Source organism: Rhinopithecus roxellana, chromosome 7, assembly GCF_007565055.1.
Source record: "Rhinopithecus roxellana isolate Shanxi Qingling chromosome 7, ASM756505v1, whole genome shotgun sequence".
NCBI lineage: Eukaryota > Metazoa > Chordata > Mammalia > Primates > Cercopithecidae > Rhinopithecus > Rhinopithecus roxellana.
This window is the reverse complement of record NC_044555.1, coordinates 140854835-140871345: the sequence shown is the minus strand read 5'-3', so window position 1 is coordinate 140871345 and position 16511 is coordinate 140854835. Positions and strand designations below refer to the sequence as shown.

At 36.0% G+C, this 16511-nt stretch overlaps 1 protein-coding gene across 3 annotated transcripts in view; it reads left to right on the top strand.

Annotated features, from left to right (window-relative positions):
• The window catches only part of RPS6KA6 (ribosomal protein S6 kinase A6), a 140952-nt gene that overhangs the window by 70074 nt on the left and 54367 nt on the right, over positions 1-16511 (top strand). For all 3 annotated transcript variants that reach the window (XM_030934023.1, XM_030934025.1, XM_030934024.1), the window contains 4 exons: positions 3976-4118; positions 6586-6656; positions 6894-6982; positions 7766-7824. In XM_030934023.1, the coding sequence (XP_030789883.1) occupies positions 3976-4118; positions 6586-6656; positions 6894-6982; positions 7766-7824 (362 nt within the window). The remainder of the gene's footprint in view (positions 1-3975; positions 4119-6585; positions 6657-6893; positions 6983-7765; positions 7825-16511) is intronic.

Below are 16511 nucleotides of genomic sequence, written 5' to 3'. Positions count from 1 at the left end.
CCCTTATTTTCTCCCAAACAAATGGAGTCTATCTCTGTGCTGAGCCACCTGGAATGGGGATGTGGTTATGCAATCACCCCTATGGCTGCCACCACTCAGACTGTATTGAATCAAACTGCAAGCCAGCACAACACTGGGTCTCGCCCTTGGCTCACTGTAACTATTACCGGGGTAAAACCTATTTTCACTCAAGATCATAGTGCTCTACAATCAGCAGATGTTAAGGCCAAACAGGTTTGTGTCCTTCCTTTCAGGGCAGTGAGTTCCCCCTGGCCCCAGGTAGGACCAGACATGCTGTTTGGGAGCCAAGGATTAGAGTCATATACCTTAGAAATTTACCTGAAGTTCTATTCTACTGCAACTAAGGTGGCACTCAGACCATAATCCAGAATCTTTGTTGCACTTCCCTCCCCTTTCCACAGGCAGAGGAACCTCTCCCTGTAGCCCTCAGCACCAGCAGCCCATAGCAGGGGTTCTGTCAGGCCACTGGCAACGTTCACTTAAAGCCCAGTGGTTCTTCAGTCAACAACTGGTGAATGCTGCCAGACTGGGAATTCACTCTTCAGAACACTGGGCTCCCTTATGCCCCAGGGCAGATCTAGAAATGATATCCAAGAGCCTAGGCTTAGACTCAGAGACCTCAAGAGCCTGCTTATTGGCCTACCCCACTGTGGCCAAGCTGGTGCCTAAGGTGCATTACCTTTCTGCTTTTCTCAAACAGAAGGAATTTTTTTTCTGTAGCTACCACAGCTCTCAATTTTTGGGTCACACCTGAAGCCAGCATGTCTCAGAGCCCAAGGTCCATGGTGTACTACCTGGGTATATTGCTGCTGGTGGTTGTTCGTGGTGCAAGAGCTCTTTAATCAGCAGGCAATTAATCCTGCCAGGACTGGGTTCTTCTTTTCAAGACAGTGGGTTTCCTTTTGGCCCAGGGTGTGTCTAGAAATATCATCCATGAGCTAGAGCCTGGAATGGGAACCTCACAACTCTGCTCAGTGTCCTGTCCTACTCTGGCTGAGCTGATATCTAAGATGCAAGACAAAGTCCTCTTTACTTTTTGATCCTTCCTCCTTAAACAGAAGGAAGGAGTCACTTTTGTTGCTGTGCTGTCTGGATTTGGGGGAATGGTGGCACAAGTACTCCCTTAGCCACCCTGACTGGCATTTACGTAGGTCACATGCCACCCTAGTCCACTGGCTCTAATTCCAGTTCAACACTAGTAGTTGCCTTGGAATTGCAGAGTTTTCATCTTAGACTGCCTTTTAAGTTTACCTAGGACCCCAGAGCACTTTGTCCCAAGATGATGAGGCTTGCTGAGGAGTTCAAATTTAGACCACTGGGATGGGCAATTCCCTTCTGTCTAGTTCTTGTCCAAAAATTTCCTCCGGCCAGGTCCAGTGGCTCATGCCTATAAACCCAGCACTTTGGGAGGCTGAGGTGAATGGATCATCTGGGGTCAGGAGTTCGAGACCAGCCTGACCAATATGGTGAAACCCTGCCTCTACTAAAAGCACGAAATAAATTAGCCACCCATGGTGGCAAATGCCTGTAATCCTAGCTACTCAGGAGGCTGAGGCAGGAGAATCACTTGAACCCAAGAGGCAGAGGTTGCAGTGAGCAAGACTCCATCTCAAAAAAAAAAAAAAAAAAAAAAAAACAAACTTAAAAAATAACAAAAACTTCCTCCATATGTGGGTGCTGGCTGAGGCGAGCATGACTTTGCTCTCTGCTGTAACAGGGCAGCACTGAATTCAATGTAAAGCCCCCCAGTTGCTGAGCTTTCCCTCCCCTATCTGCAAAGACTCTCCTCATTGCATGACTACTGCTGGGGCATGGGGAGGGGGTGTCATCAGTGATTTATGACTGTCTCCTCTACCCTCTCCAATGCCTCTTTCAGCAATATGAAGTTAAAACTAAGTACTGTGATCACTCACCTGATTTTTGATTCTTGTAATGGTGCTTTTCTGTGTGCAGAGAGTTGTTGAACTTTGGTGTTCCTGCAGAAGCTACAAATGGTATAGGCTTCTGTTTCGCCATCTTGCTCCATCCTCTCCTCCTGTAGCTTCTTTTTCATTTTCTTAATACCATTTTCTGAAGAACAGTTTTGTATATTTTGATAATGTCTAGTTTATCATTATTTTTCTTTTATGGATTATACTTTTCATGTATAACCCAAGATCACAAAGATTTTCTATTTTTTTTTGTAAATTTTATATTAGGTTTTACATGGTTTATGATCCATTTTGAGTTAATTATTCATGGTATGAGGATGAACTTTTCTATATCTCTATCCTACTTGTTCTGGTACCATTTGTTGAAAAGACTGCTTTTTCTCCATAGAATTGTTTTTGCACCTTTGCGATAAATTAAGTGACATTGTAGAGCCAGTTCTGTTATAATGTGATGTATGTGATCTAAATCACTGCAGTATGCATAAATCCATAGTATATGAACCACAGAACTTACGGGAAAAATGGGGCAAGGGGCATAACTTTAAAATGTTTAATCAGCGATATGCGAAAGAGAAGAAAGTAAAAAGGGTAGCATTGTTTTATATGTTCTAAATGATTAAGAAATACATAAAGACTGCAATAAATACAGTTCCTTACCTTGAAAAAGACCTGAAGTTTGCTTGTGGAAGTGGGTGTCAGAAAAGTTACAGTTTGTAAGTTATAATGATGTAGTGGAAGTTAGATTATCTGGAACTGGAAGGAAAATTTTAACACTAGAGGTGGACAGGAGCGGCTCATAACAAATACAGTGAAGTAGCTGGTAGATGTTTGAGGTGTGTGCATATGTGCATTTTATGTATTTCTACTTTCCTAAGCTGAGCTGGTTCAGTTTTCTGTGCTCATATGATGTTTCCTGCAGACAAAATCACCCATAAGCCAGTGTGAAATTCATGTTATACTTAGATTGTTTGCTAAGATATCAATTGCATTAGAACAAATTTGCATTTTCAAAAGAAGCATTATAGTAAAATTAACTGTATATGTTAGTCTATTATTGTACACTCTTCTGTTCTGTTTATATATATGTCCAACCTTTTTCTGGTACCCCACTGTCTTGATTACCATAGGTTTATAGTATGTGTTGAAGTCAGGTGTAGTATAAGTCCTTCAACATTCTTCCAACTTTTCAAAATTGTTTGGACTGTTTTATTTTCTTGACGTTTTTATACAAATTGTAGAATCAGCTTATTGATTTCTACAAAAGAAATTTTGCTGGGATTTCATTAAAGTTTCATTGAATTGGTATATCAGTTTGGGGAGAATTCATACCTTAACAACATTAAATCTTCCAATTCATGAACATGGTATATCTTCCCATTTATTTAGGTCTACTTTGATTTGTTTCATCAGTGTTTCCAGTTTTCAGCATATGATTCTTGCATATATATTTTATAGCTGTAGTTGTATATTTATACCTGTAGATTTCATGTTTGATATTTTTGGTGGTATTATAAATGGTATTTTTTAAATTTCATCTTCCAGTTGTTCATTAGTAATACCAGGATATAAGATTGATTTTTATATATTGGTATCTTTAGCTCTTTGAAGGCTTTGAACAAAAATGGAAGCTCACCAAAGCCAAAGCAAAATTTGTTTTTTTAATATTTTAAAAAGTATAAGTTACTATTTCTGTTTTGTCTTAGTCTATTTTAAAACTTAGATCAATATGGCAGCTTTGATTTAATTGTTGTTCCCTCACATTTTTTGCATTGTATTCTAGTGCAGACCTGAAAGCATGTATTTTGAGGATGAGATTTAATGGAAGGATCTTTAAATGACCTTAAAAAGTATTGTTATGAAATACAAGCTACTTTCTCTTATTGATCTCACAGGAACTTTCTTAAGAATAATTGTAGGCCATCCATAAATAATTGTAATGTTTAATACATTATTTTGTTTCTTTTGATGTTTTCTGTTTTCTGAAGTTTTTCAGACACATTTTTTGGTAATACTGTTATTATAGATTTTGGACTCAGCAAGGAGTCAGTAGATCAAGAAAAGAAGGCTTACTCATTTTGTGGTACAGTAGAGTATATGGCTCCTGAAGTAGTAAATAGGAGAGGCCATTCCCAGAGTGCTGATTGGTGGTCATATGGTGTTCTTATGGTAAGTAGCATTATTTGTTTTAATTATGCCAACCTGTGATTGATATATAAATTATTTTATTTTGTTTCAAAATATAAAAATTATTTCAAATTTTGGGACTTAGCAGGTCAGAAAGGGGTTCTGATAATTTATAATTAGCACCAAAAACCTTGTGATTGGCTAGCTGTTATACAATAAAAATTAAGGTTTTGGTGTTCTGATTTATTTTAAAGTTGCTAGTGAAAAGGTAAATGGCAGCATTGTTATTATAAACTATTCATATTTGATACTTATGAAAAGGTCTGTCAGATTCTATATTTCAGAATGATGAGTTTATCAGTTACGTGGTATTTTAATTGAATGTTACAGAACTTAGCACCTTACCATATAGTGTCCTATTGTCAGATTGTTCCGTGCATTCCCTGGAAAGGTTATAAACCTGTTGAACAGAGGAATCATGTCTTATACTACTTTTCATCTCCAATAGTACCAAGCATAGTGAGCATTTCAGTAGGTGCTTAATACAGTAGATGCTTAATGACCATTGGTATGAGATTAAGCATAGAATTTGCAGTAGTCAGTAGGATGATAGATAGATAGCTGTTGAATTAGATATAATTTGCTTTTGAGGGCTGATCCATTTTGTCCATTTATCACTGAGTAGCATACCAAATGACACATCAGCATGTTAAGTGCCTATTATAAGCCTGACATACTAGGAGGCCTGTGGGGTAAGGACTGATTCTAAGTACAATATTTGGTCTTTTTCAACTGGAGTAGCTAAATAAACTCTCAAGAAGTACCTTAGGAGTTCAGGGAAGATTTAATGTAAGCTGATGTAGGCAAACTGAAAGAGTTGGAATTAAAATTAAGCCCTGAAGGATGGATAAAATTTGAATAGTTGTGTGTCAAGAAGGAGAGTATTGTGATCATATTAGCAAAGACTTGGAGAACCAGTTTGACTAGAGAAGTGGAGAAAGAGGGCAAAGGTGGAGGAAGTGAAGCTATAAACCTATAAGCATTTACACATGATTCTTTGGGTAGGAGGAAACTTTTAGATTCTTAAACAGGATGGAAATTAGAGAAGATTGTATTTTAGGAAGATTAGCTTTGACAGCATTATGTAAGTGGATTGTATTGGAAGAAACTAGAAATAGGAAGACAAAAGAGATCTTAAAAGACAATTGTAAGATTATAGAGATTTCAAAGTAATCTGTTACTAACCTTGGTAGCAAATTAGATGACACAGGTGAAAAAGAGATGAATTGTCAAAGATAAAAATGCCTATACAATTTGTGAGTTTTAGGTGGTTGAAAGAATGGTAAGTTAATAGAAGAGATAACTGAGGAGGACAGCTGGTTTTGGAAGTGGGAAAAAATAATTTCTAATATGTAGCATAGGTTACTCTAGGTTAATGACTCACCACTGGGTGGTGATAAACTAGAAGGGGTAGTGGAGAGAGAATCAGAATCATTCGGAGACCTTAATATGTATATATTAACTACCCAACCTATAGTTTCTTTGAGGGAAGATGTGAGTCCTATATATGATCCTTCATTCTCTCCCTGAAGTTGTCACCTCTACTCCTCCAGTCTTTGGTGGTGTACTATTACTTAAGATTTGGGAAGGAAAGCTGGAGTTTGAGAAAGATTAAGGCTTGAACAGCAGATTTTGGGAGACATTAAGATACAGGGGAGATTTGAACGTATAAGCTCACTTAGATTGTGAGTTCAGATAAATGAGTAGAAGACTAAAGGACAAAGCCATTATTGAATCTAAGTTTGAGATTTAAATACTGGAGATACAAAAACTTCTCTTTAATGTACTATAGTGATTTTTAGAAGTAGTCTTTTTTTATACCATTATTTAATGTTCTAGTTAGTCACATTGCAGTCAGTTCTCTATGAGAAAATGTTTTCCTTCTTCTGTGTACAACTAAGGTGTATGTTTCTTTTTTAAAGCTATTGGCATGCGTGTCGGGGGGTGGGGGAGTGGTGGTGGTGTGTTCTGCTGCTTCTACCTCTTTTTTGGGTCCTGTTTTGGGGGCCGTGGAGGAAATGAGAATAGTTAAATCTTTGTTGGGCATGTATGAATTTGAAATGCTTTTCTGCTTATTTTTCCTTTTCCTTTATTATTAAACATTTGCTTCAAAATAATATCTTTGTTTTAACAGAAAGTGCATTGTGCATATTTTCAAATTACTTTGGCTTTGAAAACGTAGCCAAATTAGAACCGAAGAGGAATTGGTTGGTTTCATCTGCTACAGGTCACCATCAGTTGAGCTACATATATATATAGAGAGAGAGAGGGGATACCAGAAGTTTATTTCTTTAAGTAACCAAATTTTCTGGTCCCATTTTGATCTACTATCATGTAGATCTTACAGTTTGATGATTATATAGTAGAAGTCTCAATTTTTTCTAAAGAATCTTACTATATATTCTAAGGTGTTCTAATTGTGTGGTGATGTTTTGTTTGTTTGTTTTAGTTTGAAATGCTTACTGGTACTCTGCCATTTCAAGGTAAAGACAGAAATGAGACCATGAATATGATATTAAAGTAAGTGTAAACAGTATGTTTTTCTTTTGAGAAAAAAATCTCTTGTTTTCAGTTTTGAGAAAATTATTGCGGTTTTAAAATAACACAAGAGAACATTTTTCTCACTGTCTTGTTCCCTTCTACCATATACAGGACTTTATTTACCCTTGTAAAAGCACTTTTAAAAATTCTTTTTGAGATTTTTCAAATCAAATGCGTGGCTAAATTGAAGTGAAACTCTAAAATCCTCTGTTTCAGAGCAAAACTTGGAATGCCTCAATTTCTTAGTGCTGAAGCACAAAGTCTTCTAAGGATGTTGTTCAAAAGGAATCCAGCAAATAGATTGGGTATTGCTTATTTTCTTAGCTTTTATAGAAGTAACTGCATGTTTTGGGAGGATAATTAAATCTTTATGTTTTCTTGTTTGATTTGAGCACATTACTTCTATACATAGAATTCTTCATTTTGTGTATGCATTTCAGACAAAGTAAACTCTGTTATGTCCATGATTTAAAACTGAAGTAGTCTAGTTAATGAAAGCTTCTGTTCAACCTATTATTAAGTATGTATTATGGGTTACTTCTTTTGAAATAATACACAGATTCTCCCTTGTACAGGTAATCTTCTATATATTTGAAGATAGATATTTTGCCCCTCCCAATACTCTTCGAAGTAAACATTATGTTTCTGTAACTATTTTTTTGACCCCTTTCTGGTAGCCTTTCCCTGTATCCAGATGCAATCCTATTATTTATGCCCTCGTGTGAACATTTCAGTGTCCCTTTATTCCTTTGTACCTTTTAATTTGGCATATAAATATAAGGTCATAAGATAAATTAGGGGTGAAAAAATATGTTTTTAAGTATTATGTTTAATACTATTTTGATTTAATGTGAGAGACACTTTAATATTTCATGATACTCTTTGTAGTTCAATATGAACATTAGTTATTTTTTATCACAATAAAATGAAAGGACAAGCTAATAAAATGCCAGATAAGAAATCATATAATTTTATTTTCAAGGAATGTATGAAATATGTGTATTCCTGTTTACAGATAGCAGTCTGGAAGCCAGGGAGCAAGATTTTTAAAAAATCATAAAATTAAAATATCATTTCTTTTTTTATAGGATCAGAAGGAGTTGAAGAAATCAAAAGACATCTGTTTTTTGCAAATATTGACTGGGATGTAAGTTAAGTAGAAAGCTTGTTATTGAATAACTTCGTATGACCAACACAGGAGATTAAAGGTTTATTGCTTTTAATTTAAATAACAAATCAGTGGAATGTTTATATATGTATTTATTTTTCTTTTTCTTAAAAAAATTTAGATCTGGGGATGCATTTGTGGGTTTTTTACATGGATATTGCATAATGGTAGGTTTGGATTTCTAATGTATCCATCAACAAAACAGTGACCATTAGGTAATTTTTCAACCCTCAACCCCCTTTTAACTTCTCCCTTTTGGAGTCCTTGGTGTCTGTTATTTCCATCTGTATGTCCATGTGTTTCCATTGTGTAACTCCCACTTATAAGTGAGAACATGGGATATTTGATTTTCTGAGTTATTTCACATAGGATAATGATCTCCACCTCCATCCATGTTGCTGGAAAGATAATGATTTTGTTCTTTCTTACAGATGTATGGTATTCCATGGTGTCTATATACCATAATCTCTGTATCGAATTAACCATTGATGGACACTTAGGTTGATTCCATAACTTTGCTATTGTGAACAGTGCTGTGATAGACATACAAATGCAGGTGTCCTTTTTATATAATGATTGATTTTCCTTTGGGTACATACCTGTTAGTGGGATTGCTGGGTCAATTTTTTTTTATTATTATACCTTTGAGAAATTTTCATATGGTTTTTCATAGAGGTTGTACTAATTTACGTTCCCATCAGCAGTGTATAAGTGTACCCATTTTTTTTTCCCCACATCCATGCCAACATCTGTTATTTTCTAACTTTTTAATAATAGCCCTCCTGACTGATATAAAATCGTATTTCATTGTGGTTTTAATTTGCATTTTTCTGATGATTAGTAATATTGAGCATTTTTCCATGTTTGTTGGCTGCTTTATGTCTTCTTTTGTAAAATGTGTGGTCATATCCTTTGCCCACCTTTTAATAGGTCTGTTTGTTTGTTTACCTGTTGAGTTGTTTGAGTACCTTGTAGATTCTGGATATTAGTCTTTTGTCAGAGACATAGTTTGCAAATATTTTATCCCATTCTGTAGGTCATCTTTTTACTCTACTGATTATTTCTTTGACTGTGCAGGAAATTAATTAAGTCCAATTTGTCTACTTTTGTTTTTGTTGCATTTGCTTTTGGGATTTTAGTCATAAATTCTTTGTATAGATCAATGTCCAGAAGAGTTTTGCCTAGGTTTTCTTCTAATACCTTTGTAGTTTCACGTCTTATGTTTAAGTCTTCAAACCATCTTGAGTTAATTATTGGGAATAGTGAGAAATAGGGGTCCAGTTTTATTATTCATGTGGCTAGGCAATTTTCCCAACACCATTTATTGAATAGAGTGTTCTCTCCTCGTTGTTTATTGTTGTTGATTTTGTAGAAAATCAGATGACTATAGGTATGCAGCTTTATTTCTGGGATCTCTGTTTTGTTCCATTGATCTATGTGTCTAATTTTGTACAAGTACTGTGCTGTTTAAGTTACTATAACCTTGTAGTATAATTTGAAATTAGGAAATGTGATGCCTCTGGGTTTGTTAATTTTACTTAAGGTTGCTTTGGCTATTCAGGCTGTTTTTTGATTCCGTGTAAACATTAGGATTGTTATTTCTAATTCTCTGAAGGATGACTGATCTTCATAGTTTGATAGGAATTGTACTGAATGTGGATATTGCTTTGGTCAGTATGTTGTTTGGTTTTTTTTTTGTTTTGTTTTTTTGTTTTTTTTTTTTTGACAGCATCTCTCTCTATTGCCCAGGCTGGAATGCAGTGGCACAATCACTGCTCACTGCAGCTTTGACCTCCTAGGCTTAAGCAATCCTCCCACTTCAGCCTCCTGTGTAGCTGGGGATACAGGTGTATGCCACCATGCCTGGCTAATGTAAATTTTTTTGGTAAAGATGAGGTCTCGCTATGTTGACTAGGATGGTCTGGAACTTCTGGGTTCAAATGAGTCTACTGCCTCAGCCTCCCAAAGTACTGGGATTATAGGTGTGAACCACTGTGCCTGGACTAGTATGGTCATTTTAATGATATTGATTCTTCCAATTCATGAGCATGAGATATTTCTCCATTTGTCCATTTGATCTAGTTTCTTTCATCTGTGTTTTATAGTTCTCCTTGTAGAACTCTTTCACATTCTTGGTTAAATGTATTTGTAGGTATTTTACTTTTTGTGGCTGTTGTTAATGAGATTGTTAATGAGAACCTTCATTTGGTTTTCAGTTAGAACATCATTGTTGTATAGAAAAGCTACTGATTTTTGTATGTTGATTTTTTTTTGAAACATTACTGAATTTGTTTATCAAGTCTAGGAGTCTGTTGGAGGAGTCTTTTGGTTTTTCTCAGTATCATATTATATCATCAATGAACAGAGGTACGTTGACTTCCTCTTTTCCAATTTGGATGTCTTTTGTTTCTTTCTCTTGCTTGATTGCTCTGGCTGGGACTTTCCAGTACTATGTTGACTAGGAGTGGTAAAAGTGGACATCCTTGACCTGTTTCAGTTCCTGAAGGGAATGCTTTCAACTTTCCCACATTTGGTATGATATTGGAGTATGTTCTTTCTATGCCTATTATATGGAGGGTTTTTAATCATCAAGTGATGTTGAATTGTCTCTAATGCTTTTTCTGCATCTATTGAGATGATCACATGATTTGTGTTTATAATTTTATGTGGTGATTTACATTTATTGATTAGTAAATGTTGATCCATCCTTTCATCCCTAGAATAAAATCCACTTGATCATGATTAACTATTTTTTTGCATGTGCTGTTGGATTTGCTTTGCTAGTATCTCGTTGAGGATTTTTGCATCTATGTTCATCTGGAATATTGGCTGGCAGTTTTCTTTTTTGGTTGTGTCCTTACCTGATTTTGCTCTCAGGATGATACTAGTTTTGTATAATTAATTAGGAAGGATTCCCAACTCCTCAATTTTTGGGAACAGTTTTAGTAAGATTAGCACCAGCTCTTCTTTGCTTGTCTGGAAAAACTTGTTTATAGACCTATGTGATCCTGGCCTTTTTTGGTGGAACATTTTTTATTGCTGGCTCAGTTTCACTATTCCTTTGGTCTGTTTGTGTTTTCTGTTTCATCCTGGTTCAGTCTTGGGAGACTGTAATTTTCCAGGAATTTATCCATCATCTAGCTTTTCTAGTTTGTATGTATATACATGTTCATAGTAATCACTGATCATCTTATATATATTTCTGTGGTATCCATTGCAATGTGTGCCCTTTTCAATTTATAATTGTACTTGTTACAGTTTTCTATCTTTTCTTCTTAAACCATCTAGTGGTCTATCAACTTAGTTTATTATTTCAAAGAACCAGCTTCTCATTTTGTTGATCCTTTGTGTCTTTTTTTGATCTCAATCTCATTTAGTTCAGCTAAATGAGACTTAGTTTCTTTTTTTTTTTTTTTTTTTTTTTTTTTTTTTTTTTTTTTTTTTGTCTTCTAGCTTTGGGTCTGGTTTTTCTTGTTATTCTAGTTTCATGTAGTGTAACAATAGGTCATTGATTTGAGATCTTTCTGTGTTTTTGATTTAGGCATTTAACACTAAAAACTTTCCTCTTAGCACTGCATTGGCTGTATCTCCGAGGTTTTGCTATGTTGTGTCTCTATTTTCATTCATTGCAGTTTTTTTATTCCTGCCTTGATTTTGTTGTTCACCCAAAAGTCATTCGTGAGCAACTTGTTTCATTTCCATGTACTTATGTAGCTTTGAGAGTTCCCCTTGGTATTCATTTCTAATTTTATTCTACTGTGGTCCAATGGGATACTTGATGTGATTTTGATTTTCTTGAATTTATTGAAATTTCCTTTATGGCTAAGCATATGTTCAATTTTGGAGAGTGTTATATGTGCAGATGAGAAAAATGTATATGCTGTAGTTGTTGATTAGAATATTCTGTAAAAGTCCATTTGGTCTAGTGTCCAGTTTAAGTCCAGAGTTTCTTTGTTGACATTTGCCTTGATGACCTGTCTAGTGTTGTCATTTGGTATTGAAGTCCCACACTATTATTGTATTGCCATCAATCTCTTTTCTTAGGTCTAGTAGTATTTGTTTTTGAATCTGAGCACTCTGGTGTTGGATGTATATATATTTAGGATAATTAAATCTTTTGGTTTAATGGAGCCCTTATCATTTCATTATATAATGCCCTTCTTTGCCTTTTGTTAACTGTTGCTAGTTTAAAGTCTGTTTTATCTGATATGAGAATGGCTACTTCAGCTCTGCTGTGTTTTTTATTTGCATGCTATATGTATTTCCACCCATTTACTTTAAGTCTGTAAATGTGCTTACTATTCTACGGGTCTCTTTTTGGCAGCAAATGGTTGGTTTTTGTCTGTTACCCAACTTGCTGGTCTACATATTGTGGATGGAACATTTATGCCATTTATGTTGAAGGTTATATTGATATATGAGGTTTTAATCCTGTCATAATGTTGCTAGCTAGTTGCCTTGGATTCTCAATTGTATGATTGTTTTATAGGATCTTTGAGCTTTCTACTTATGTGTGCCTTCATGATGGTGAGTGACATAATTTTGTTTTCATCTTTAGAACTTCTTTGAGCATTTCTTATGGGGCCTATTTAATGGTGATAAGTTCCTCTAGTGTTTTCTGTTCATGAATTTATGTATTCTTCATTTTATGAAGCTGATTTTGACTGGATATAAAATTCTTGGATGCCATTTTTAAAGGAAGCTAAAATTAGGTCCCCATTCTCTTCTGACTTGTTAAAATATCTGCTGAAAAGTTCACTGTCAGTCTGATGAGATTTCCTTTATTCGTGATTTGATGCTTTTCTCTAGCTTCTTTTATGATTTCTTCTTTCACATTGAACTTGGATAGTCTGGCGACTATATCCCTAGGTCACGTTTGTATTCTATAGTGTCTCCTAGGTGTTCTCTGAATTGCTTATATCTAGATATCTGCATCTCTAACAAGTTTGGGGATATTTTCCTGAATTAGTTTCTCAATAATGCTTTCCAAACTTCTTTTTTTTTTAATTATTATTATACTTTAAGTTCTAGGGTACATATGCATAACGTGCAGGTTTGTTACGTATGTATACATGTGCCATGTTGGTGTGCTGCACCCATCAACTCGTCAGCACCCATCAACTCGTCAATTACATCAGGTATAACTCCCAATGCAATCCCTCCCCCCCCCCCACCGCCCAGTGATAGGTCCTGGTGTGTGATGTTCCCCTTCCCGACTCCAAGTGATCTCATTGTTCAGTTCCCACCTATGAGTGAGAACATGCAGTGTTTGGTTTTCTGTTCTTGCGATAGTTTGATGAGAATGATGGTTTCTAGCTGCATCCATGTCCCTACAAAGGACACAAACTCATCCTTTTTTATGGCTGCATAGTATTCCATGGTGTATATGTGCCACATTTTCTTAGTCCAGTCTGTCACTGATGGACATTTGGGTTGATTCCAAATGTTTGCTATTGGGAATAGTGTCGCAATAAACATACGTGTGCATATGTCTTTATAGCAGCATGATTTATAATCCTGTGGGTATATATGCAGTAATGGGATGGCTGGGTCATATGGAACTTCTAGTTCTAGATCCTTGAGGAATCGCCATACTGTTTTCCATAATGGTTGAACTAGTTTACAATCCCACCAACAGCGTAAAAGTGTTCGTATTTCTCCACATCCTCTCCAGCACCTGTTGTTTCCTGACTTTTGAATGATTGGCATTCTAACTGGTGTGAGATGGTATCTCATTGTGGCTTTGATTTGCATTTCGCTGATGGCCAGTGATGATGAGCATTTTTTCATGTGTCTGTTGGCTGTATGAATGTCTTCTTTTGAGAAATGTCTCTTCATATCCTTTGCCCACTTTTGGATGGGGTTGTTTGTTTTTTTCTTGTAAATTTGTTTGAGTTCTTTGTAGGTTCTGGATATTAGCCCTTTGTCAGATGAGTAGATTGCAAAAATTTTCTCCCATTCTGTAGGTTGCCTGTTCACTCTGATGGTAGTTTCTTTTGCTGTGCAGAAGCTCTTTAGTTTAATAAGATCCCAGTTGTCAATTTTGGCTTTTGTTGCCGTTGCTTTTGATGTTTTAGACATGAAGTCCTTGCCCATGCCTATGTCCTGAAGGGTATTGCCTAGGTTTTCTTCTAGGGATTTTATGGTATTAGGTCTAACATTTAAGTCTCTAATCCATCTTGAATTAATCTTCGTATAAAGAGTAAGGAAAGGATCCAGTTTCAGCTTTCTACTTATGGCTAGCCAATTTTCCCAGCACCATTTATTAAATAGGGAATCCTTTCCCCATTTCTTGTTTTTCTCACGTTTATCAAAGATCAGATGGCTGTAGACGTGTGGTATTATTTCTGAGGACTCTGTTCTATTCCATTGGTCTATATCTCTGTTTTGGTACCAGTACCATGCTGTTTTGGTTACTGTAGCCTTGTAGTATAGTTTGAAGTCAGGTATCGTGATGCCTCCAGCTTTGTTCTTTTGACTTAGGATTGTCTTGGCAATGCGGGCTCTTTTTTGGTTCCATATGAACTTTAAAGTAATTTTTTCCAATTCTGTGAAGAAAGTCATTGGTAGCTTGATGGGGATGGCATTGAATCTATAAATGACCTTGTGCAGTATGGCCATTTTAACGATATTGATTCTTCCTATCCATGAGCATGGTATGTTCTTCCATTTCTTTGTGTCCTCTTTTATTTCACTGAGCAGTGGTTTGTAGTTCTCCTTGAAGAGGTCCTTTACATCCTTGTAAGTTGGATTCCTAGGTATTTTATTTTCTTTGAAGCAATTGTGAATGGAAGTTCATTCATGATTTGGATCTCTGTTTGTCTGTTACTGGTGTATAAGTATGCTTGTGATTTTTGCACGTTAATTTTGTATCCTGAGACTTTGCTGAAGTTTCTTATCAGCCTAAGGACATTTTGGGCTGAGATGATGGGGTTTTCTAAATATACAATCATGTCATCTGCAAACAGGGATAATTTGACTTCTTCTTTTTCTAACTGAATACTCTTATTTCTTTCTCTTGCCTGATTGCCCTAGCCAGAACTTCCAACACTATGTTGAATAGGAGTGGTGAGAGAGGGCATCCCTGTCTTGTGCCAGTTTTCAAAGGGAATGCTTCCAGTTTTTGCCCATTCAGTATGATATTGGCTGTGGGTTTGTCATAAATAGCTCTTATTATTTTGAGATACGTTCCATCAATACCAAATTTATTGAGCGTTTTTAGCATGAAGGGCTGTTGAATTTTGTCAAAAGCCTTTTCTGCATCTATTGAGATAATCATGTGTTTTTTGTCTTTGGTTCTGTTTATATGCTGGATTACGTTTATTGATTTGTGAATGTTGAACCAGCCTTGCATCCCAGGGATGAAGCCCACTTGATCATGGTGGATAAGCTTTTTGATGTGCTGCTGGATCCGGTTTGCCAGTATTTTATGGAGGATTTTTGCATCGATGTTCATCAGGGATATTGGTCTAAAATTCTCTTTTTTTGTTGTGTCTCTGCCAGGCTTTGGTATCAGGATGATGTTGGCCTCATAAAATGAGTTCGGGAGGATTCCCTCTTTTTCAATTGATTGGAATAGTTTCAGAAGGAATGGTACCAGCTCCTCCTTGTACCTCTGGTAGAATTCAGCTGTGAATCCATCTGGTCCTGGACTTTGTTTGGTTGGTAGGCTATTAATTATTGCCTCAATTTCAGAGCCTGCTATTGGTCTATTCAGGGATTCAGCTTCTTCCTGGTTTAGTCTTGGGAGAGTGTAAGTGTCCAGAAAATTATCCATTTCTTCTAGATTTTCTAGTTGATTTGCGTAGAGGTGTTTATAGTATTCTCTGATGGTAGTTTGTATTTCTGTGGGGTCAGTGGTGATATCCCCTTTATCATTACTTATTGCGTCTATTTGATTCCTCTCTCTTTTCTTCTTTATTAGTCTTGCTAGCAGTCTATCAATTTTGTTGATCTTTTCAAATATCAAACTCCTGGATTCATTGATTTTTTGGAAATTTTTTTGTGTCTCTATCACCCTCAGTTCTGCTCAGATCTTAGTTATTTCTTGCCTTCTGCTAGCTTTTGAATGTGTTTGGTCTTGCTTCTCTAGTTCTTTTAATTGTGATGTTAGAGTATCAATTTTAGATCTTTCCAGCTTTCTCTTGTGGGCATTTAGCGCTATAAATTTCCCTCTACACACTGCTTTAAATGTGTCCCAGAGATTCTAATATGTTGTATCTTTGTTCTCATTGGTTTCAAAGAACATCTTTATTTCTGCCTTCATTTCGTTATGTACCCAGTAATCATTCAGGAGCAGGTTGTTCAGTTTCCATGAAGTTGAGCAGTTTTTATTGAGTGTCTTAGTCCTGAGTTCTAGTTTGATTGCACTGTGGTCTGAGAGACAGTTTGTTATAATTTCTGTTCTTTTACATTTGCTGAGGAGTGCTTTACTTCCAATTATGTGGTCAGTTTTGGAATAAGTGTGATGTGGTGCTGAGAAGAATGTATATTCTGTTGATTTAGGGTGGAGAGTTCTGTATATGTCTATTAGGTCGGCTTGCTGCAGAGATGAGTTCAATTCCTAGGTATCCTTTTACCTTTCTGTCTCGTTGATCTATCTAATGTTGACAGTGGGGTGTTGAAGTCTCCCACTATTATTGTGTGGGAGTCTAAGTCTCTTTGTA